The 23,187-nt window shown below is 42.0% G+C and overlaps 1 protein-coding gene across 2 annotated transcripts in view; it reads right to left on the bottom strand.

The window, feature by feature from the left end:
* LOC129715944 (trichohyalin-like) overlaps positions 1–23,187 on the bottom strand; it is an 81,146-nt gene that overhangs the window by 41,128 nt on the left and 16,831 nt on the right. For both annotated transcript variants that reach the window (XM_055665838.1, XM_055665842.1), the window contains 13 exons: positions 21,518–21,646; positions 20,387–20,500; positions 18,857–18,883; positions 16,903–16,923; positions 14,279–14,317; positions 11,635–11,691; positions 10,018–10,089; positions 8,779–8,835; positions 6,939–6,977; positions 5,430–5,465; positions 4,253–4,291; positions 2,528–2,566; positions 1,590–1,625 (listed from right to left, as the gene is read on the bottom strand). In XM_055665838.1, coding sequence (XP_055521813.1) covers positions 1,590–1,625; positions 2,528–2,566; positions 4,253–4,291; positions 5,430–5,465; positions 6,939–6,977; positions 8,779–8,835; positions 10,018–10,089; positions 11,635–11,691; positions 14,279–14,317; positions 16,903–16,923; positions 18,857–18,883; positions 20,387–20,500; positions 21,518–21,646 — 705 coding nt within the window. The remainder of the gene's footprint in view (positions 1–1,589; positions 1,626–2,527; positions 2,567–4,252; positions 4,292–5,429; positions 5,466–6,938; positions 6,978–8,778; positions 8,836–10,017; positions 10,090–11,634; positions 11,692–14,278; positions 14,318–16,902; positions 16,924–18,856; positions 18,884–20,386; positions 20,501–21,517; positions 21,647–23,187) is intronic.

Raw genomic sequence — 23,187 nt, 5'->3', positions numbered from 1 at the left:
GTCGACAGTCTGTCTCCTGTGATGGAGACGGTGAGATCTAGAAACGGTATGGACATTTTGAGTAGGACGTGTGGGAGATTGTTTTTTTTTTTTTTTTTTGTTTATTTATTTTATTAGAAGTTAATACATCACAAAACAGTACAGCGGCACCTAATTTTAGGTGCCAACTATGTAATAACGTAATCCATTCTATGTACAACCTCTAGTTTTATGTTATAAGAAAGAAGTAAGCAGAACAAGAAAAAGAAAGCAATAGAAAGGGGAAAAAGTGGAGAAATAGATGGTAGAGAGTAGAAAAACGTGAAGTGTGTATATAAAAAATAAAAAATAAAAAGGAAGAGAGAAAGAGGAAAGTAGAAATAGAAGAGAAGGCCCCTTAAAAGAGAATTTTTTAAATCTGTATTCGGAGATGTAGCTCTATCCGCGTCATGAACTGAAATCAGCAATCCTTACGGCACAGTCGACAGTCTGTCTCCTGTGATGGAGACGGTGAGATCTAGAAACGGTATGGACATTTTGAGTAGGACGTGTGGGAGATTGTTATATAGTTTTTGTTCTGATGAAAAGTTCTGGATTCTAAATGTTAACATTTTGATCTTCCCACTGAGGGGAACAAAACTGTTGTGTCAGATTGTTGACGGCTTATGTCAGGTTTTCAGCATCTGCATTGTTTTCCCTTTTTGATTATGGCTTTTGTTGCTGATTATCTTTACAAAAAACAGGTTCAAGACTGAGCTTGAAAGGAACACCACACGTCAGCGAAAAATGTTAATGAAACTCATTGGGTCAGGCAGCATCTGTGGAGGGAAATGGACAGACAACAATTTGGGACAGATCAGTCTGAAGAAGTGTCCCAGGGTAAAACATCAACTGTCCATTTCCTCCACAGATGCTGCCTGAACCGCTGAGTTCCCCTTGGAGACACAAGGAACTGCAGATGCTGGAGCTTGACCAAAACACAAAGTGCTTGAGGACCTCAGCTGGTTGGGCAGAGTCTGTGGAGGGAAATTGACAGAGGACATTTTGAGTGGGATACTTCATCAGATAGATGCATCTGAAGGAGGGTCCTGACCCGAAATATCACGTGGCCGTTCCCTCCCCAGATACTGCCTGACCCGCTGGCATTCCTCCAGCACTTGAGTTTGTCGGGATTCTTTTTCGCTCAGGATTCCAGCATCTGCAGTGTCTTGTATTGGCGGATGCATCACTTCGCTATCTGTTGTGTGTTGCATGTATAGTTTACCGCACATGAGGTACAGTGTTACAATTTTGTCAGGTTGATATTCCAGGACAAAAGGTTATGCTGATGGTCCATGGGACCAAATGCTGAGTCTTTCCCGTTTAAGAAGAATGCCAATGACAAGTTGATTTTATCTTTGCTGAGTAGATGGAAAACTATTGGACATAATAGTGGCTCTAAACACGATAGACAAAAAACTCTACACCTAAGCTCTATGGCTCTTTAATCTGAGAGAAGGGTAAGGGATAATTTAATAATGCCGTTCATAACTCTGACCAAATAGATAAATGGTTCTATGATTAATTTCCTCAAGTACATTTAAAGTACCCCTGTTCAATTTGGAACTTACTCTTGCATCTTGCATCCTGTTGGCGCTGAATCTCTACTATTGTGGGAAGACAATGCTGGATTAAAATTTGGCACAGATCCAAGCAAAACATTTTATGTTAAACAAAGAAATAACTATTGTTGATATGAGCAGAGAGGACCAACTGTATGGTAAAAAATCAACTCGCAGGTTGATGTAAAAAGCATTTTTCTAAATTCCTGTTTCTCCTCCGCTCATAACTTCAGAAGATGATTAGTTGATCAATTTTGTCAGCATTATGGTTGCACAAAATTTTACATAATTGGACCTTAAAGATAGACAGCACAAAGAGTCTATGGAAGCTGCATTGATGGGAGGGTGGGGATATGGTCACATCCTCTGCTGACTGTTAATGCATTGTGTCCTATACCACAGTGGTTGCAAGACACTGTGATACATTGACTCATCTCTCTGCAGAAATTACGCATGCGTCTCTGCCCATACCTACCTGCAAGTATGTAGAGTGGGAACCAGCAATGGTATGTGAAATACGCAAATATGTAGATGTCAACATATTCATGTCCCTGTTGGGACCTTGTATGTAGTTTCTAGTAGAAAATATTGTGGAGTTTGCCCTTTGCTTTAAGAAGAATCATACCACAAAGTCACTGGTGGAACAGTCTTGTTCCAGTTTGCTTTGGTAATGCAATGATGAATGTCGTACCATTTGATAACATCATTATGTCTGCGAATATCACAACTATGCTGAAGTGAATTGTGCTTGGAAATGTTACGATCAGCATGATTTCTACCAGAATTTGGTGTTGAGTGATTACCACAGGCACAAAATCAAATTTAATAAACCTTTTGTGCGATAAAATAAGGAACTATGTATTTCTAATTTTTAGGCTGTTCTCTGTAAACTTTAAGAACTGCTTGAAGCCATATCAAATGAGATCATGTTCCATTCTGAAACTTACAATTTCTCAGGAGAGCTGCTTCTTCTTGCTTCAATTTTTCTGTTGAAAGGCAAAAGAAAATCAATTTTTAAACCTTACTTTGTTTTGACAGAAAGATTTCCTGCATCTTGCTGTTTTAAAATGTTAATTTCTTGAATAGTTCAACCGTGACATGATCTTCATCACAGGCATTGTGGGGCTGAAGAGCTGTCCAATTCTATGTAGATCACAGTTCAGTTTTTATATACTCTGAACAAATTTATACTCTTGCCCATATAATTTAATCCCCAATGTTTATGTACGATTTTGGGAAATCCACATTGTGACAATTCCATGTGCCGTATCCAAAACTACATTCAGATAAGGTTTGGCCAAAGTTCTTTGAGAGCTGTGGAACCATGGAGAGTGGTGGGAAACTGGAATGCATGGCCTGGTGTGGTGGTGGAAGCAGGTACAATAGTGGTTTAGGAGGCTCTTAGATAGGCACATGGATATGCAGGGAATGGGGGACTATGGATCACGTGCAGGCAGAGGTGATTCATTTAATTTAGCATCATATTCAGCATAGACACCGTGGGATGAAGGGCTGGTTCTGTGCTGTAATGTTCTATGTTATATGTTACATGTCGAGAAAATAGCTCATCTATTCCCACTATTTAATATGCTGTTAAATTAAATCCTGATCCCTGCTTTTTGGCATAATCAGATCGCTGTGTTTTCAGTAACTTGTTCATTGATTCTAGGCATTTTCGCCTCAATCATGGCAGAACTCTTGAAAATGCAAATGGATTATCATTTTATTGGGAATATTGTGTGCAGTTCTGGATGCCCCAAGGCCTTGGTGAGGATGCAGAAGAGGTTTACCGGAAAGCTGCCTGGATTAGAAGGCATTAGCTGTAAGGAGAGGTTGGACAAATTTGAATTGTTTTCTCTGGAGCGTCGGAGGTGAAGGGAAACCTGATAGAAGTTCATAAAATCATGAGACGCGCAGAGAGGGTAGACTGGGTGGAAATGTCAAAGACGTGAGGGCATAACAGATTCAGATTCCGATTCAAACTGTATTGTCATTGTGCAGTGTACAGTACAGAGACAACGAAATGCAGTTAGCATCTCCCTAGAAGAGCGACATAGAATATGAGCAATAAATAAATATATTTACGTGCATTCAGTCATAGTAGTGCAATTATTTTTTCCTGATGGAAGGAGTGTCCGGGGGGGGGGGGGGGGTTGATTGGCAATCACCGAGGTACAGTGTTGAGTAATGTAACAGCCGCAGGGAAGAAGCTGTTCCTGGACCTGCTGGCCCGGCAACGGAGAGACCTGTAGCGCCTCCCGGATGGTAGGAGGGTAAACAGTCTGTGGTTGGGGTGAGAGCAGTCCTTGGCGATGCTGAGCGCCCTTCGCAGACAACGCTTGCTTTGGACAGGCTCAATGGAGGGGAGTGAGGAACCGGTGATGCGTCGGGCAATTTAACATTAAGGTGAGAGGGGGAAATGTTTAAATAAGATATGCTGGGGGTACGTTTTTTTCTAGAGATTGGTAGGTCGATGGAATGCGCTGTGTCAAGTGAGCTGGTGGAAGCAAATACAATAGCAGGATTTAAGAGGCTTTTGATAGGCACATGGATATGCAGGGAATTGTGGGAGATGGATTGTACTGTACCAGTAACAGTAATAATCTGATGTGTTTAAAGCTAAGAGAGATCTCTATAGTATTTAAGATCCAGTTTAAACATTAAGGACTTACGCATTTCGATATCAACAACTTGCTTCTGTTTTGATGTCACTGTTGGGATGAAACAGAAATACTTAAATAAACAAAGATTAAATAAAGATAAATTACTTAAAAACTATGCATATAACCCCTTTGAAAGACTACGATGGATTTCGATTGCAAATTATGTTATTCAAAGATTGAATATTCTGCCAATGGTTTTTGTGACATCTCTTGTGTTTATGTTGAAGCTATAATGCTGATGTGACTTTCATTTTTGGAATGATCTAAGACGACTGACAATTGCAGTTTTACGAGTACCTAATCCATTTCATTGGTGATTTTACCCACAGCAAAAATGGTTAATCTTTCAATCGTCTTCAAAATCATCAGAGATATTAAGAATATACAGACATAGGTCAACAAAATACATTTTGACATGTGAGAAGATTCCCTTCCATTTCAAGAAGTGCTTAAAAGTCTTCCCAACTATTGACCATTTCGCATTTCGTCTCATTCAAAGCCGTCAAAGCCGCCACAGCCAGACAGAACAGCCTTTTTCCATATCATTAGATATATTTAATGAGGAGATAGAAAAATATTTGAAAGATCGAAGAATTAAGAATCTGAAGAAGGGTCATGACCCGAAATGTCACCATTCCTTCTCTCCAGAGATGGCGCCTGTCCCACTGAGTTACTCCAACATTCGGTGTCTATCTTTGGAGAGTTATAGTGAGCTGGCACAGAAGAGGAATTGGGGTCAGAATAGATCAGCCATGATTATTTTTTAATTTACCTGAAAGATAAAGCATGGAAACAGGCCCTTCGGCCCACTTAGTCCGCACTGACCAGCGACCCCCCCGCACACTAACATCATCCTACACACACTAGGGACAATCTACAATTTTACCGAAGCCTATTAAACTACACAACGTCTTTGGAGTGTGGAAGGAAACCAAGAGAAAACCCACAGAATTCTCCATACTATTTCCCTACAGACAGCTCCACAAGTGGATTGAACCCGTGTCTCCGGCGCTGTTAGGCAGCAACTCTACCTGCTGCACGCTCATTATATTGAGTTATGGGGCCGGCTTGAGAGGTCGCGGGACCTACACCTGCTCCTGTTTACTTGTGACCTTGTGTTGAATAGAATCTATGAAACAGCACATATAACTTTGATGCAAACATCCATCTCAGTCTTGAAACTTACGTTTTTTCAGAAGTTGTTCTTCTTCTTTCAAACTCTCTGTTGGCAGAAAACAAAATGACGTTCCAATTCTGGTTGAAAAGTTCTAACATGGTGCCCGTGGAACCAGAATGCAGAGGACATCTTAAATATTTGAAACTCTATTGTAAATAGACTTCACATACCACAGGACAGCCATCTTCAAATGGGACCCTTTACTTGCACATGTATACTACTGAAGCAAATTCCTTGCCAATGGAATACACCGGCTATCCTGACTCCAATTTACATCCTACCCCGAGCAGACATAATACACCACCGCCTTGAAACAAAGTACCCCAAGGCCTTGTTCATCATAGTCAGAGTCTTCAATCAGGTCAACCTCAAGCGTGTGCTACCAAGATACCATCAACACAAACACTCTCGATCACTGCTACACAACAATCAAAGTTACCTGCCTTTCCACACCCCCCCCTCACCTCCATTTGGAAACTCTGACCACCTGGCTGTGTTCCTACTCCCTGCAAACAAACAGGAACTAAAGCGGGATCATCCGGTATAGAAAGTCATAGAGTACTGGTCTGAGGAATTAGATGAGCTCCCACGTGAAACATATAAGATTATTAAGGGTTTGGACACACTAGAGGCAGGAAACATGTTCCCGATGTTGGGGGAGTCCAGAACCAGGGGCCGCAGTTTAATAAGGGGTAAGCCATTTAGAACGGAGACAAGGAAACACTTTTCCTCACAGAGAGTTGTGAGTCTGTGGAATTCTCTGCCTCAGAGGGCGGTGGAGGCTGGTTCTCTCTGGATACTTTCAAGAGAGAGCTAGATAGGGCGCTTAAAGATTGCGGTGTCGGTGATATGGGGAGAAGGCAGGAACAGGGTACTGATTGTGGATGATCAGCCATGATCACATCGAATGGCGGTGCTGGCTCGAGGGGCCGAATAGCCTCCTCCTGCACCTATTGTCTATTGTCTATTGTTTTGAGTCAATGTACTGGTCTATATTCAAGGACTCAGCAGTCAACCTAAATTAGTATGTCAATGCTGTCACAGATTGCATCTGTGTAGGGGACTACATGCCAATGAAGACAATACAAGTGTTCTCCAGCCAGAACCAATGGATGAACTGTGAGATCTGCACCTGGGTGAAATCCGTCTGAGGAAGGAAATAGAGAGGTATGGTGTCAAGACAACCTTTCCATCATTGTTAGCAAAATGAAGGATCTGGCCATCAACTTCGGGAAGTGGGTGGAGTGCATAACTCTAGTCTGCCTCAATGATGCAGAAGTGGAGATAGTCATAACCATCAAGCTCCTAGCTATAAGTACCACTTTGTCCCGGTCCAACCACATAGATGCTACGGCCAATAAACCACATCAATGCCTCAACTTCAGAGGTCTGCCTTGCAAGAAACTGCAGAGTTGTGGATGTAGCCCAATCCAGCAGACAAACCAACCATGCAAACTGTCCAAATGTTCTCTCTTCTTTATCCATTTGTTTTAATAGCAATGATGTGACTACACTTACGTTTTTTAGCCCGTTCTTCTTTATCTTTTTGTTCTGAAACTGTTAAAAGATATTTTAGTTATTCATGTGAGACCACAGGAAAAACTATATAAAGCTATTGAAAAGGTCTGACATACTGATGTTTTCAACCCTTTTCAACAACTTTTAAAGTCATAGTTATACAGCATGGAAACAGGCCCTATGGGCCCTCTTGTCCACACTGACCAAGATGATCAATCTATGCTAGTCCCCTGAGCCCATGTTTGACCCATATCTCTCTAAACCATTCCTATCCATTTGGGGACTTTTAGACACATACACTCATCGCCATAAAGTTGTACAGCACAGAATCAGGCCCTTCGGCCCAACTCATCCATGACGAGTTTTTTGCTTGTCTATTCTAATCCCATTTTACCCATATAAGGACTATATATGTCTATGCCATGACTATATAAATGGAGTGATTGTACCCGACTCTGCCACATCCTCCATCATGCTTGAGATGTCAACGACTATATGTAAAAACAAAACCTATCGCTTAGAACCCTAAAACTTCGACTTCGAAAACTTGAACTTATGTCGTCATGTTTTTGATATCCCTACCATAGGAGAAATGATTCTGACTATTCTTCTCTCTACATCTCTTATAATTTCATATACCTCTAGCATATCACCCCTCAGCTTCCTTTGCTCCAGGGAAAACGTACCCTAGAACTAAATTCCTCCATTCCTGGCAACATCCTGGTGAATCATTTTCTCCAATGCAACGATATTCCTGCTATGATGTGGTGACCAGAACTGCACACAATACTACAAAAGCTGCTGTCGAAACAGTGCTTTATACAGTTGCAAGAAGATGTCCCAACTTAGCATTCCAGGTGGCATCTTCACCACACTTTATTGACCTGAGTTGCCACTTTCAAGCACCAAGGGACTTGAACCCCAAGGAAGGGAAACCAGAAACACTCTTACACTATACTTTAAGACCCAAGATCTGGGGGGTTATTGGCATAGTACTGGGAATTGGGGTTAGTTTGGATAGCTCATCATTTTACCCCTATGTTGCCCCTCAGGTACCTATTATATCTTGCCCTCTCACCTTAAACCTATGTTCTCTAGTACTTAATTCCCCTACCCAGGGGAAAAAGTAATTCACCCAATGAATAATCATATCAGCAGTCCTTTCATGGAATAGACTATCTTGCTTTTTCGCAGAGAGTGGTGGGTGTATGGAACGAGCTGCCAGAGGAAGAAGTTGAGATATTTCCGACCTCTCTGTCCTGGGCCTCCTCCATGGCCAGAGTGAGCACCACCGGAATTTGGAGCACCTCATATTCCTGCATCCTGGTGGCATGAACATTGAATTCTCCCAATTTTGTTAGCCCTTGCTGTCTCCTCCCCATCCCATCTCTCCCTCAGCTCTCGGGCTCCTCCTCCTCCTTTTTCCTTTCTTCTCCCCCCCCCCCCCCATCAGTCTGAAGAAGGATTTCTGCCCGAAACGTTGCCTATTTGCTCCATTGGTGCTGCTGCACCCGCTGAGTTTCTCCAGCTTTTTTGTGTACGCAAGTGGTTGAGATATGTTCAATAACTATTTAAAGGACATTTGTAGAGGGACATGGATGGTAAAGAATTTGAGTAATGTGGATTGTGGGGCTAGCTTAGATGGGGCACTTTGGTTGGCATGGATGAGTCGCTTAATTCCGCACTGCATGACTCCATAAGTCTATGACTCCAATGTTTCCCAGAAGGAAATTTAAAATGTACAGTATTTGAACATAAAATTGAAGGAAATGAGTAGAAATTTGATGCACAGTGTCACTGTACTGAAAGATTTATCGTTAACTGAAGCTTTTTCACTTACGTGTGGATTCTGATCTGGATGACCTTCTTGTTCCTCTGGTAGGTGGTCTTCTTCCAGCTAAAAATCAAATTCATTCCATCAATATACAGTAATTAAATGGTTCAGGTCAACACAATCCTCAATTTGTCAATATTATTTACATGTCTATGGAGCTGATGCGCTATAATACTAACTATATTGTGCATCTGTATCTTTTCCACTGCTCTATATCTATTGTACTTGAGTTTGACAGTTGTATTTATGTATAGTATATTTTTGCTGTTTGGATAGAATGCAAAACAAAGGTTTTCAAGTTACCTCAGTGACAATTAGAAACCTAAACCTAATTGTCAAGTCAAGAGAGTTTATTGTCATGTGTCCCAGATAGGAAAATGCGAATAATAATTGTTAATAGTTAACCTAAACCTAGATTTAAAAGTATCCGATGGAATTTGATCAAAATAAGAGGTTTAATAAGAGTCTGAAGAAGAGTCTCAACCCGAAACGTCGCCCATTCCTTCTCTCTGTAGATGCTGCCTCACCCGCTGAATTACTCCTGCATTTTGTGTCTACCTTCGATTTTTACCAGCATCTGCAGTTCTTTGTTACACAAGAGGTTTAAACCTCTGAGCTGGATGGATTCAAAAATGAAGGGACTTTTCATAATAAGTTACATTCCCAAAAGACATTTGGACAGGTGGATAGATAGGAAAGATATTCGTTTTTTGGGTTGAGAGATACAGTATGAAAACAGGCCTTTCAGCTCACTGAGTCCACATTGATTCACACGAGTATTGTGGTTTGCCCCAATCCCATCCGCTCACACTCTGGGCTATTTACAGAGGCCAATTAAACTACAAACATGCACATTGTTGAGATGTGGAGGAAACCAAAGCACCTGGAGGAAACCCCCATGGTCCCAGGAAGAATGTGCAAACTGCACACTGATAGCACCTGAGGTTGGGATTGAACCAGATCTCTGGTCTTGTGAGATTGCGGCTCTACCAGCTGAACCATTGTGCCACCCAGGTTTAGAGGTTTGGAGGTCAAACACAGGAAATGGGATTAGCTTAGATGGGCACCTTGGTCAGCATGGACAGGTTGTACAGTTTCCGTGCTCTATGTGTCTATCTCTGCAGGATTATCACCATTCAAAATGTATTTGATAATTTAAGGAAAAGAGTGGAAATTCAACACAAAGTGTCACAGTTACGGAAAGTTCAATAGTTAACTGAAGTTTTTAAAACTTTTTCGACTTACTTGCAACTGGTGCGGGTCCCCTTGATGATCTTTGTTGCCTTGATCCTCTTGTGGGGCAGGGTTCTGGTGGACCTGAAGAGAATGAACAAATTCAAGGCTTGAACGTTAGAAAACAAGATGGTATCTGTGAACGAATTGGATTTGGAGCATAAAAATGTTATTTGTTTTTGTTTCACATGCTTACATCTCGCTAGAATTTAGAAGATTGAGGGGGGATCTTATAGAAACTTACAAAATTCTTAAGCGGTTGGACAGCTAAATGCAGGAAGATTGTTCCCGATGTTGGGGAAGTCCAGAACAAGGGGTCACAGTTTAAGGATAAGGGGGAAATCTTTTAGGACTGAGATGAGGAAAACATTTTTCACACAGAGAGTGGTGAATCTGAGGAATTCTCTGCCACAGAAGGTAGTTGAGGCCAGTTAATTGGCTATATTTAAGTGGGAGTTAGATGTGGTCCTTGTGGCTAAAGGGATCAGGGGGTATGGAGAGAAGGCAGGTACAGGATACTGAGTTGGATGATCAACCATTATCATATTGAATGGCGGTGCACGCTCGAAGGGCTGAATGGCCTACTCCTGCACCTATTTTCTATGTTTCGATATGGCCATGGTGAGCACTACTCTCAGACTGGAAATATTTTATGGTTTGCCTATACTCTATTACTTGTACAGCTATTTTGCATCGATAAACATTGTTGCGCAAATTAAATCCAGTATTTATTAAGATACTAGACCAAGTGCAGACCCGTTGGGTCTGCTCCCCCAACGCAGCCATTCCCTACCCGTAGCCCCCACGGGAGATGTGGTCCTCCAACTCAAGCCGTTCCCAAACATAAGATTCCAGCACTCAGCAGTGCGGCTGTTTTTAAATGGTGTCTTTGAGGTGAGAGGCGGGCGCCAACAGCCGTTATGGTCGCTGGCCAGCAGGAGGCGACAATGAGGAGTGGATACTAGGAATGAAAAGTCAAATCTCTACCGAGATGGAAAAAATCTCGGCGTTTCTGGGTCTGGTGTTGGCGTAGCAACGAATCAAAGGCTGGCACCCACAAGTCAGGCAGAAACACACACACACACACACACACACACACTTACTTTTTTAATATTATATAGATATAGATGAGGGCATCAGGCCAGATGTGGGCCATCTGCAATTGAGACTCTCTCCCATAATAGAAGCTAAGTCTTTCATGTCAAAACATAACTGAGCCTAAAGTGCACGTCGTGCCTCCAAATGAACTACTACTTTCAAAGGTCTGTTCATACCATCCTTAAAGTGGAACATTTCCCATGACTGCTCGAATTGGAGAGGGAACATTAGAGAAGATACTGAGAACATGGAGAAGCAACGGACATAACCATCCGCCTCAACACCAACCACCCAATCATCTGTTCCTTCGGCCCAAAGAGTAGAAGAACCTGTGGTTCCTACATTGACCTTTTCTGCAACCAGAGGAAATTGATTGGAAGCAATTCATCCCTAAACTAAGGGGATCTTCTGAGAAGTTAAGGAGTGTTTATAATCCCAACTCAACCCTAGATCCAGAGTGCCACAATGACGTCTGTGCCAAATCCGTAAAGTGTGAAAATATGGTTGATTTCAATTTCTTGCAACACTTACAAAGTTCTGCTGCTCTTGCACCTTCCAAGTATTCAGATGGTATTTGCTCAATGGGTACTGAAAATAAACAGTTTAAACTTACACCATTTACTAAATAACCATTGACAAAGTGTTTTTAAAATGCTGCTCTTCAAATCTGGTTTTCACTGATTGAGAAGCTGCCCAAAATCTTGTGAAATGAAGTCTAATGTTTAAAATCTTCAGAATTTGGAATTGTAATCCCTCCCTTTGGGATGGGAAGGGGGGCATTTGGAGGTGGCAAATAGAATTGGAGGAGTGCAGAATCGTGCCATACACAAGAGCAACAGGTAGTGCAAAGAGAAGGGAAACACAAAGAGTGCAGAATATAGTATAAAACACAAAATGATGGAGGAACTCAGTGGATCAGGCAGCATGTGTGGAGGGAATGGACAGATGATTCGTTTTTAGGATCAGCTTTATTCCTTCCCAGTCAGAAGAAGGGTCCCGACTCAAAATCGTTGCATGTACATTTCTCTCCCCGCATGCTGCCTGACCTGCTAAATTCCTCCAGCACTTTGTATTTTGCTCAAACTTCTACCACCTGCAGTTTCTTCAGTCTGCAGAACATGAGGCTGAGAGGTGAGTTTATATAGATATATTAAATCATGAAGGGCGTACAGTTAAAGATTGGGAGCCTAAAACTAGAGGATATAGGTTTATGGGGTTTATATAGGTTGATATAGGGTAATGCGTATATGGAACAAGCTGCAAGAGGAAGCAGTTGAATACTTGAAAGAGATTTAAAATACATTTGACAGGTACATGAATAAGAAGGATTTTGAGGGATATTGACCCAATGGGACCAACTTAGTTGGAGCATCATGGGTGTCAGGGGCAAATTGGGCGTAGTAGTGTTTCCCTGCTGTTTCACTCTACAACAAAATCTGAAACAGCTCAATGTCACAGATGCAAAAACAGTGTCATGGTCAATCACCAGAGGACATAGAATTGAAGGTAACTCGCCAAAGGGCTTGTTGATTTAATTGATGGATTGATCCCTTAATAGATTGATTGAAAGATCCAGCATGGAAAAGGGACCCTCAGCCCACGCTGACCATTAATCACCTGTTCACACTAGCTCTTCTATATTATCCCACTTTCTCATCAACTCCTTACACACTCGGAACAATTTAGAGAGCCCAATTAACCTGCACGGCTTTGGGATGTGGGAGGAAACTGGAGCACCTGGAGGTAACTCGTGATCACAGGGAGAACGTGGGAACTTGACATAGACAACACCTGAGGTGAGGTTCGAACCCAGGTCTCTGGTGCTGTGAGGCAGCAGCTCCACCAGCTGCGTTACTGTGCATATGGTAGAGCATTGTCAACGGTTCTATACTTTCAAAGTACTTGAAGCATTGTAAACTAAAAGGCTTGGGTTCAAGAGCTGCAAAAAGCAAGTAAGTGGGCAACTTTCTCAAGCACAATGGACATATTGGTCTGAATAATGTGCCAGGAATCACTGTGATTGAATGAAATAATATTAATAACCTATTCTCTGAGCTTCAGAGACTGAAGGGAAAACTGATATGTATTTATTTATTTAATTCTTTATATCAAACAGAAAGGATAAAGAGCAAGTGTGAAACAGCATACAAAACAAGAATATTTATAAAGTGTCATAAACAATATCTATAAATAAATCAAATCGTATGTGTCCGAAAAGGAGCAGGAAGAAGCCAAAGCTTATTAATTCCCACCTCTTATTCAACTACTTGTAATTATCATACAAATTTAGCAACTATATGTACACCATATGTACACCAGCAGCTATATGTACACCAAATTATTTACATTTATACACTAATCAAATATTTACAAAGCCATACAAAAAAGAGAGAAAAAAAGAAATGAAAAAACCCTCATATACTATACAGTATCTTAGTCATATATACAATCCATCACCCTATAATCACCCTTCCCAATACAATCAGTATAACAAATATCCCACTCACAATCACCTATCCTCATCCCAATATCCTTTTTAAAAAGTTCTTTTTTAATTGAAAGGCTTAGATAAGGTACACAGTCAAACCCTTTTCCCCCAAGGAAACTAGAGAGGATCTAAACATGAGAAGGGAAATGTTTAAACGAGGGTGGCAAGCTTTTTTTGTTACACAGAGGGTGGTGGGTGCCTGACCATTTAGCTTGCATCATAAAGTCAAATAGCCCTTGCTTTCCCTCTCTATCACCTCCCCCTTCCCAGTTCTCCCACCAGTCTTACTGTCTCCGACTACATTCTATCTTTGTCCCGCCCCCTCCCCCTGATATCACTCTGAAGAATGGTCCTCAATGCTAATCGTCACCCATTCCTTCTCACCAGAGATGCTGCCTGTCCCGCTGAGTTACTCCAGCATTTTGTGTCTACCTTTGATTTAATCCAGCACCTGCAGTTCTTTATGCATCATGGTCAGGACACACACTTTAGGATGAAGGGCCTGTCACTAGTGAACTGTTCTATGTTTTATATCAATTTTCTATGATATTCTAAAACACCCGCCACTTTATTACATCCAAATATCATCTTACCTGAGCTACACTGAGGAAAGAACTTTATTGTCACCCTTACAAAAAGTAGTATACATAATATTACAGATAAAATGCTCTTCATCTGGTAGCTTACAGTTATGAAGTATTTGTTGTTGTTCTGCCTGCAGCATTGCTGTTGAATAATACAAAGATATACTTATTAGAAATGTTGCTGCCATACCTATATCCATTTATCGCTTCCCGGGCTTTCAGAACAACAGACAGCCACAACCATGTCATCTGTGGGTGCCCGCTCTACATCCCACCAAATGGAGCTCAGGGCCTGGCAGACATTGACGCCAACAGAGACAACAACCTGGCTGCTCAACATCCGGCTTGAGATCTAACAATTCCTTTGGTTTATGTTTCATTTGCAAGAAGAAGAAGAAGAAGAAGACTTTCCGGGCTTAGTCTGGGCCCCATGTTCCAGCTTTCTTCCTGAGTACAATTAGCCTGACTTTAACCATGTCCTCCAGAGATGCCGCCTGACCTGCTGAAATACTCCAGCACTTTATTTTCTACACAAGATTCCAGCATCTGCATTTCTTTGTGTGGACAGTCCTGCCCATCTCCCAGCCATGTGCCTGTTATGGCTATAATATCACAGTCCCCCAAACTGTTATTGAGCTTGTCTGCCTTCCCTGTTAAGCATCAAACATGCCCTGAGCTTGTCTGCCTCCCCTGTTAAGCCTCTAGGATTGAAATAAATGCCATTTAAAGTACTGGTCTTTCTCCTCTCTCTTTGCTGTCAACCTGCCTTCCTGTCTGCTTATCGTGCTCTTTGAATAAAGTATTTGCCCTCAAAATCATGTATTTTTTCTGCTCTGGGACCTACTTCCACCTGCAAATCAAGTTAAAATCCTCTCCAAAGTAGCACCAGCAAATCTTCCTCCAAAGGATAATGGATTTCCCCCCACCTCCCCATTTCAGTAGCAACCCATCCCTCTTGTGGAGGTCATTATGCCCCAATGATTTGAGAACCCAAATCCTTGCCCCCTGCACTAACTCCTCAACCACACATTGGTTCTTCTATTCCTACCTTCACTAGGAGTGGCAGTGGGAGCAATCCAGAGATTACTCCCTTTCCTGCCGTATAACCTCTTTCCTAACTCCCTTCCTTCACTCTGCAGAACCTCATCCCTTTTTCTATCACTGTTGTTTGTTCCAATTAGATATTGAATGGTGCATCTGGGTTGAAGTGCTGCGTAGTCTATTCCTACTATTTTATTCATTTTTTAACATATTTATTTGTTCTAAATACCTCTAAAAGGCATTTAGACAGAAACGTAAATAGGCAAGACATAGAAAGATAGCCCTAATGCGGGCAAATGGGATTTGTGCAATCGCCTTTGGACGTGGTTCACAAAGGGCTTATTTCTGTACTGTATGACTGATATATTGGAAATATAAAAAGCCTGTTCATAGATGGAAGGTCACATAATGGAATGGAAATGTTCAACTATCCCATCAGCGCCATTCAGTTTATTGGTATTGGTGTATTATTGTAATGTGTACTGAGATATGGTGAGAAACTTTGTTTTGCATGCTGATCAGTCAAATTATACCATACATGAATACAATCAAATCATATATGAGTGCAACAGGTAGTGCAAAGAGAGAAATGAAACAGAATGCAGACTATAATGTTACGGCTATAGAGAACGTGCAAATAAATAATAGTGCACAATTATGTAGTTTGGGAGGTTGGAAATATATCCTTAGTTTGTGAAAGGACCATTCAGTTGCCTGATAACATAAGGAGAAGATGCTGTTCCTGAATCTGGTGGTACGTGCTTTTAAACCTTTGTATCCAGGGTGTGAGCAGTCGTTAACTATATTTTCAGTTTTCCCAAGATACATAAAGTGTAGATGGAGTCCAAGGGGGCAGGCTGATCTGTGTAATGGACTGGGCTGTGTCAACAACTCTCTGCAAATTCTTACGGTCTTGGGCAGAGCAGTTGCCAAACCAAACTGCGATGCCTCTTATTGTATAGCCAAACATGCAGAGAAATAATAAAAGTCCTGGTTCATCATGAGGTGTCTAATATATTTTGCTCTTTATCATCCTTTTTATGATTATTGAGTGGCTTTCCATACATGAGATGGTACATTTCAAAAGCAATTGCACATTCAGTGTCTTTGCATATTCCTGGTGCTGAGATTGCTACGCTGCGTACCACACTTAATATAAAAGAAGATAGATAAAAATGCTGGAGAAATTCGTCGGGTGAGGCAGCATCTACAGAGCGAAGGAAATAGGTGCCGTTTCGGGTCGAAACCCTTCTTCAGACTGATGTGGAGGTGGTGGGGGCGGGAAGAAGAAAGGAAGAGGCGGAGACAGTGGGCTGTGGGAGAGCTGGGAAGGGGAGGGGAAATAGGGAGAAAGCAAGGACTACCTGAAATTGGAGGTCAATGTTCATACCGCTGGGGTGTAAACTACCCAAGCTATCTGCTTACACCCCACCTCAGTAATTTACACCCCAGCTCTCACACAGCCCACTGTCTCCGCCTCTTCCTTTCTTCTTCCCGCCCCCACCACCCCCACATCAGTCTGAAGAAGGGTCTCAACCCGAAACATCACCTATTCCTTCGTTCCATAGATGCTGCCTCACCCGCTGAGTTTCTCCAGCATTTTTATTTACCTTCGATTTTTTCAGTATCTGCAGTTCCTTCTTAAACACTTAATATAAATATAAGCCAATATCTTCTTTCTCTTACCAGCACGATTTCTCAATTCCTCTGTTAATGGAAAGGATATATTTGTTAAATCTTATACACCAAATACATTTAAATACTCTATGATATAAATTTGTTCTTAACTGTTTCTGTCAATGACTCCGAAAGGTTTTTATCTCAGATGCTGTGGAAGAGTTTTTTTGTGCCAGTTTTCTAATAGTTCTTCTTGGGATGGGAATGCAAAAGACCTAATTTCAGGGAATGAAATCAGCCGAGTGGACAAAGTAAGCGGCCGTGTGTGAACACTTTGGGGATAGCAATCATAACTCGGTAAAACTTTAGAGGTTTTGGAAAGGGATAAAAATAATCCTGACTGGAGGGCACGACTTTAAAGTGAGAGAGTCTCCTTAGTGTCACCAGGTAAAAACAAGCGTGTATTTCCTTTCGCTGAATACCTCCCCTCAGTCTGCCTAGGCCTGCGCGATCTCCCAGTTACCAAACACTAACTTCCACTCCCAATCCCACACTGACCTTTCTTTCCTGGGCCTCCTCCACTGTCAGAGTGAGGCCCAACACATATTGGAGGAACAGTATTTTGCTTGGGCAGCCTACACCCCAGCGGTATGAATGTTGACTTCTCTAACTTCAAGTAACCCTTGCGTTCCCCTTTCTCCCCGTCCCTCCACCACCACAGTTCTCTGACTAGTTTCATTGTAATTCTGATTAATTTTACTGATTGTATGCCTTCTTATCAGCCAATAATGAACCATTTTCACTGGTCAATTTGTCCCTTCCTACCCAAACCACCCCCTCCCCTGGTACTTTCCCTGGCAACCGCAGGAAATGCTACACTTGTCGCTTTACCTCCCCCCTCAACTCCATCCAAGGAGCCAATCAAGTCTTTCCAGGTGAGGCAGAGGTTCACCTGCATCTCCTCCAACCTCATCTACTGCATCCGCTGTTCCAGGCGTATAGACGTAACATGATAGTCTGAATTCCGTTTCATTTCTCTCTTTGCACTACCTGTTGCACTAACCAACCTGATCTCCTGGTTGTTCAGTACTTCAACTCCCCCTCCCATTCCCAATCTGACCTTTCTGTCCTGGGCCTCCTCCATTGCCAGAGTGAGGCCCAGCACAAATTGGAGGAACAGCACCTCATATTGGAGGAACTGCACCTCATATTTCGCTTTGGTAGTTTACACCCCAGCGGTATTGAACATTGACCTCTAATTTAAGATAGTCCTTGTTTTCTCCCTCCTTCCCCTCCCCCTTCCCAGCTCTCCCACAACCTACTGTCTCCGCCTCTTCCTTTCTTTTACTGCACCCCCCGACTACAGTCTGAAGAAGGGTCTCGACCCGAAATGTCGCCTATTCCTTCTCTCCATAGATGCTACCTCACCCGCTGAGTTTCTCCAGCATTTTTTGTCTATCTTCTTGTGTGTACTTCAGGTCACCTTGTTATAAGGTGTCACTGAGCTGAAGAGGTGGCAGGAAAGATTCGCAGGGATGTCACTGGAACTGGAGGACGGGCTGCATGGAGAAGATGGATAGTCTTTTCTAGATGGAAGTGTTTTCACTGGAGAACGAGAGGCTGAGGGATGATCTGATAGATTTATAGATAAGGTGAGAGCGGTCATGGTCTCTTTCGCAGATAGGGGACTCTAAAGCTAGTGGGCATGTATTTGATGGGAAAGATTTAAAGTGGACTTTATCACACATAGGATGGTGGGTAAGTAGAATGAGCTGCCAGTGCGAATGGTAGAGGTGGGACCAATGATAACATATCAAATTTAGGTTAGTACATGGATGGAAAAAGATTAGGGGGGATATGGTCCAAACGCAAGCAAATGGGACAAGCTCAGCTAGGCACTTTGCTTTGCATGGACAAGGACCTGTTTCCGAGCTGTACAATGCCGTGACTAAACGGAAACAGTGTGCTACCGGACGTTACAAAGGTGAAAATATATATATATATTTTGACTTCCATTACTCACCGCGCTGTTCTGCTTCCATTTTCTTCTCTATATTGAGAAAAAATAAAGGAGATTAAATCTTGAACATTAATAAAAAATAGAGCTTGCTTACAAATGAGCATGCTGGACATTCGTGTGCAGTGCTAACGGCTGCACCATTTTGTTGCAAGTCTGAAAAGTTTATTTTGACGGCTAATTTTCATGTTTCCAGATTTTGAAGTTATAAAACTTTGGTTCGCTAAAATAATCTTGTTTTAAACAATCTATCCCTTAATATGGAACACATGTTTTTTAACTATGATATAATGTTCAATAGGGAGCTGGATAAGTATTTGATGTGAAAGAATTTGCAGGGTTATGGGGGTAAATGGATTGTTCCTACATAGAACTAGTACAGATTCAATGGGCGGAGGGGCCTCTTTTCCTGCATTGACCACTCTCTGATAATGATTGCTGATATGTGTATATATTGATCATCCCCGGTTTTCTTGTGGAGATGGCGGTAGGTCTTCTGGAAAATATGAGGCAGTGGAGAAGGACGTCTCTATGGCACAGTTCACAGAGCAATCTTTCAGTCACTAACCTGTTCTCCCCACATTCCAATAACAAATCTCCCTACTAAACACTCACCTTCACACTTGCAGTAACTCTACCAACTCTCGCGCCTTTGGGACCAGGATGGTCATTACGAGCAGAAACTGTCAGCTCATGCTGTGGTTCTCGCAACCCCCTCCCCTAACTGGCACCATTTACCCGACATAGAAATGTGCATTTTCCTTGAATAAGACCATAGTTAACCTCCACGCATAGCCTTGCATCCTTAAGGAAAAATCAGAGCCCACTGATGTTGCTTGCAGAATATCTCCAGCAGTTTCTGGTTCTAATTCCGGTCAGGATGTGTATCCTAAGAAGAAACTGTTCACTTGTTCCAATCTTCTCAACCACAGGGTCAGACAGCCTTCTGGAGAGAGAGTGGCAGGGGGGCATTTTGGGTTGGGACCCTTTTTTTCAGAACTAATGGTCTAAATTGTTTAAAGAGTGCAGGAAATAGGGGCCTGTTGAGTTTAGGGAAGTGTGGGAAATGGGATCCCAGTAAACCAGATGCCAAATGATTGGGATTTTAAATCATATAATGGATTATCAATCAATTTTTAAAAACTTTTTTTCTACAAATTCTGATATTGACGTGAAACTGATTAAGTAGTTAATGATACAAAAAGTTCTGCAATTTCTCTTTTTCTATTTCTTTTCCCATTCTGAATCATTAACCAGGCTGAACCTAGTTTGAAAGGGTATTGATTAATGAGTTAACAAGTAGATAGATGTAAGGCGATGCCGACAGGAAGTGACAAAGTTTGAAACTAGCAGAGTGGTGGGAGAATGTAAAAATGCAATGACAGTCCATTGGTGCATGGTGATGGTCTGGCACGCTGGTGAGATGCAAGCAAATGTAGAGGAATGTTATTGGATTGCATGGGCACCAACATCACAGTACGAGTCCTTCAACTTCCCAAATCAAAACTCTCATCATTATTTATAAATTGAACTAACGATGTGCGATTGCCATATTTCTTTCCTTCGGCAGTAATGCAGCCATTGGTGATGGCCACGATGGTTCTGTTGAGATCCTTTTCTTCCAGAGGTTATGTACCAGGGTTTTTGCCACTAGGAGACAAAACAAGAATAGCTTCAGTTATTCTCATGGATATTGTTTAATGATTCAGTGGTTTTACTGGGGATCTACATTGCTCAGTATTTTAGTCCAAAGATAACTATTTCTCTACTAAATATATATCTCTCCACTTGACGCCTGTGTTTCTGGTTCCAGTCTGTGTACCTTAAAACGGACAGAGGTCCAAACATTTACAATTTTGAATGATTTTGTATTGCCTAACTGAGCTGATATGATCTAATTGCATGTGTTAAGGGAATTGAGTTGAAGATGGGTGTAATCTTTCCTAGAAGACATGGGGACACTAGTGTATTGGGAAGTGTACTCGACATTCCCAGTAACTACAGGTCAGTCAATTTAAGATCTACTTTTAAGTTATGTCCCCCTTTGCCAGATTATGCTCTAGAATCAGATGCAATTATGACTTTCAAAAGACATTTGGACTGATAGAAAGGGCTTGTAGAGGCGGCTTTGGGGCAAAATGCATGTAGATTGGTAGAAACCAGAATACCAATTTAGTCACCATACACAAGATGAAATCTATCCCCTCTAACCTGAAACCTACAGTATGTCCATCTGGTTCTTGATTTTCCTACCCTAGCAAAACATCCTGTGCATTCACCCTCACTATTTCCTTCCTGATTTTATACACCTCTATAAGATCATCTCTGGAATTCTCGTGCTCCAAGGCAAGTCCAAGCCTGCTCAACTTTTCACTATAGCTCAGAACCTATAGACCTGGCAACATCCTTATACCAAAAGGGCACAAAACGCTGGAGTAACTCAGCAGATCAGGCAGCATCGCTAGAGAACATGGATAGGTAACATCTCGGGTTGAGACTTCTTCACACTGATTGTGAATGGTGGGGGGGGGGCAGGGGGAGGAAAGCTGGACAAGAGGAGAGGTGAACACCTATTTGCTAATGGAACTGATTTAAGCGTTTGTGCACTAGTTTTAAAGTCACAAATCTCAGGTGCCTGCCATATTAAGTCTTTCATCTTATACTTACTGCCTGGGTCTGGTTGACGGCCTGGTCTCATCAAATGGATCCTACGATCCCCTTGTTGGATTACTCCGGATGTTCTTCGAACCCGGGACTTTTTCTTTGCTTTCCTTTTCGCTTGATCCTGTCGAGCAACTAAAGAAAGAAAGAAAAAACTGACATACGATGTACTTTTTACACTTCTGTGTGTCTTATAGAACTTCGCAACCAATTAAGCGCTTTAACAATTATGATGTCGGAAATGGTCAACCAATGTATGTATATCCTCGCAATCCTCACAAACAACAAGATGAACAAATGCAGGAAAAATAATGGCAATACAGAGGCCTTGAGCTAAAAACAAAGTACTGGAGGTGCGCAGCGGGTCAGGCAGTATCCGTGGAGGGAATGGACAGACAATGTTTTGGATCGAAACCCACATGCTGACAGAGAGAATGTGCAATGTCCATGCAGACGGCACCCGAGGTCAAGATTGGTAAGGTAATTTCATTGTTGCTCAAGTCTTGTTTCCTCTGCTCTAGAGCCAAAGGTGGAAGAGAAGCTGCATGACTTAGAGGGCTGAACATCAACGCCTTGGTTGTGATTGCCAGGGGAGGTAAACTAGATGATTACTTAAACAGAACTACTGACATTGAGTGACATTCACAGCCCATCCCATGAAATTTAATTGCAGAACGGCAGGGTCTTTGGTATTTTAGTGCGCTTGACCTATTTAATGCTTACATCCAGTTAAATTTGCACTTAGACACAAGGAACTGTAGATACTGGAATCTCAAGTAGCACACAAAGTGCTGGAGTAACTCAGCAGGTCATGGATCCCTGGAGGACATGGATGGGTAATGTTTGGGTCGGGATCCAATACATTCAGATTCAGTCATTAGACTTACAGTAGCTACCTTGACGTTAAAGATTTCATATGCCTCTGTCAATGTGGACATTTACTCCACTAGAGTAAATTGAGTTTGCTCAAGTCCATGAGTTACTCCAGCACTGTGCCTTGTCACATGTGACAATAAAGTATTCCATTCCATTCCATATGTGTGGTACTGCAGGAGATATAGAATTTGGGAGTTTGCCTTCCTCCATTTCTAATGAGCCTTGGGTGAAGGATATACTTTCTACAAATGAAGTGCAGTGAAGATTTCCCGGTCAGATTCCTGGGAAGACTGGTTGTTGATATGAGGAGGGATTGGGTTGGGGGTGTGTGTGGGATGGGGACGGAGGGGGTGGGGGGGGGGCGACCTCTTTTCTCATGAGTTTACATGAATGAGAGGTGACATAATTGAAGCTGACAAAATACATGGTGGACTTAAGCGGGTAGATATAGGCAGGATAGTTTTTCTGGCCCAGGACTCTAGAACTAGGGTCACAGTCTCAACGTAAGTTGGTCACTTGGGACTGAGATAGGGACAAATTTCATTGATCAGAGGGTGGAAATCTTTGGAATTCTTGTTTTGAAAAATAGTAGAGATTTAGGGTCTTTGGTTTTACTGTGTGCAATTCTCTGTTTGCCCAGTTATTGGAAGGATGTCATTAAATTGGAAAGGATGCAGAAGAGATTTATCAGGATTTTACATGGACTTATGAGCTTGAGTTATGCCATTCTGCAATTAAATAGTAAGATTAAACGAGAACTTACCAGTTTGAAGTTTGATCTTTATTTTATGAGGAGTTAC

This window comes from Leucoraja erinacea, chromosome 2 (genome assembly GCF_028641065.1).
Source record: "Leucoraja erinacea ecotype New England chromosome 2, Leri_hhj_1, whole genome shotgun sequence".
NCBI classification, from domain to species: domain Eukaryota; kingdom Metazoa; phylum Chordata; class Chondrichthyes; order Rajiformes; family Rajidae; genus Leucoraja; species Leucoraja erinaceus.
Note: the sequence above shows the minus strand (reverse complement) of the source record. Positions and strands in the feature narration are given on the sequence as shown.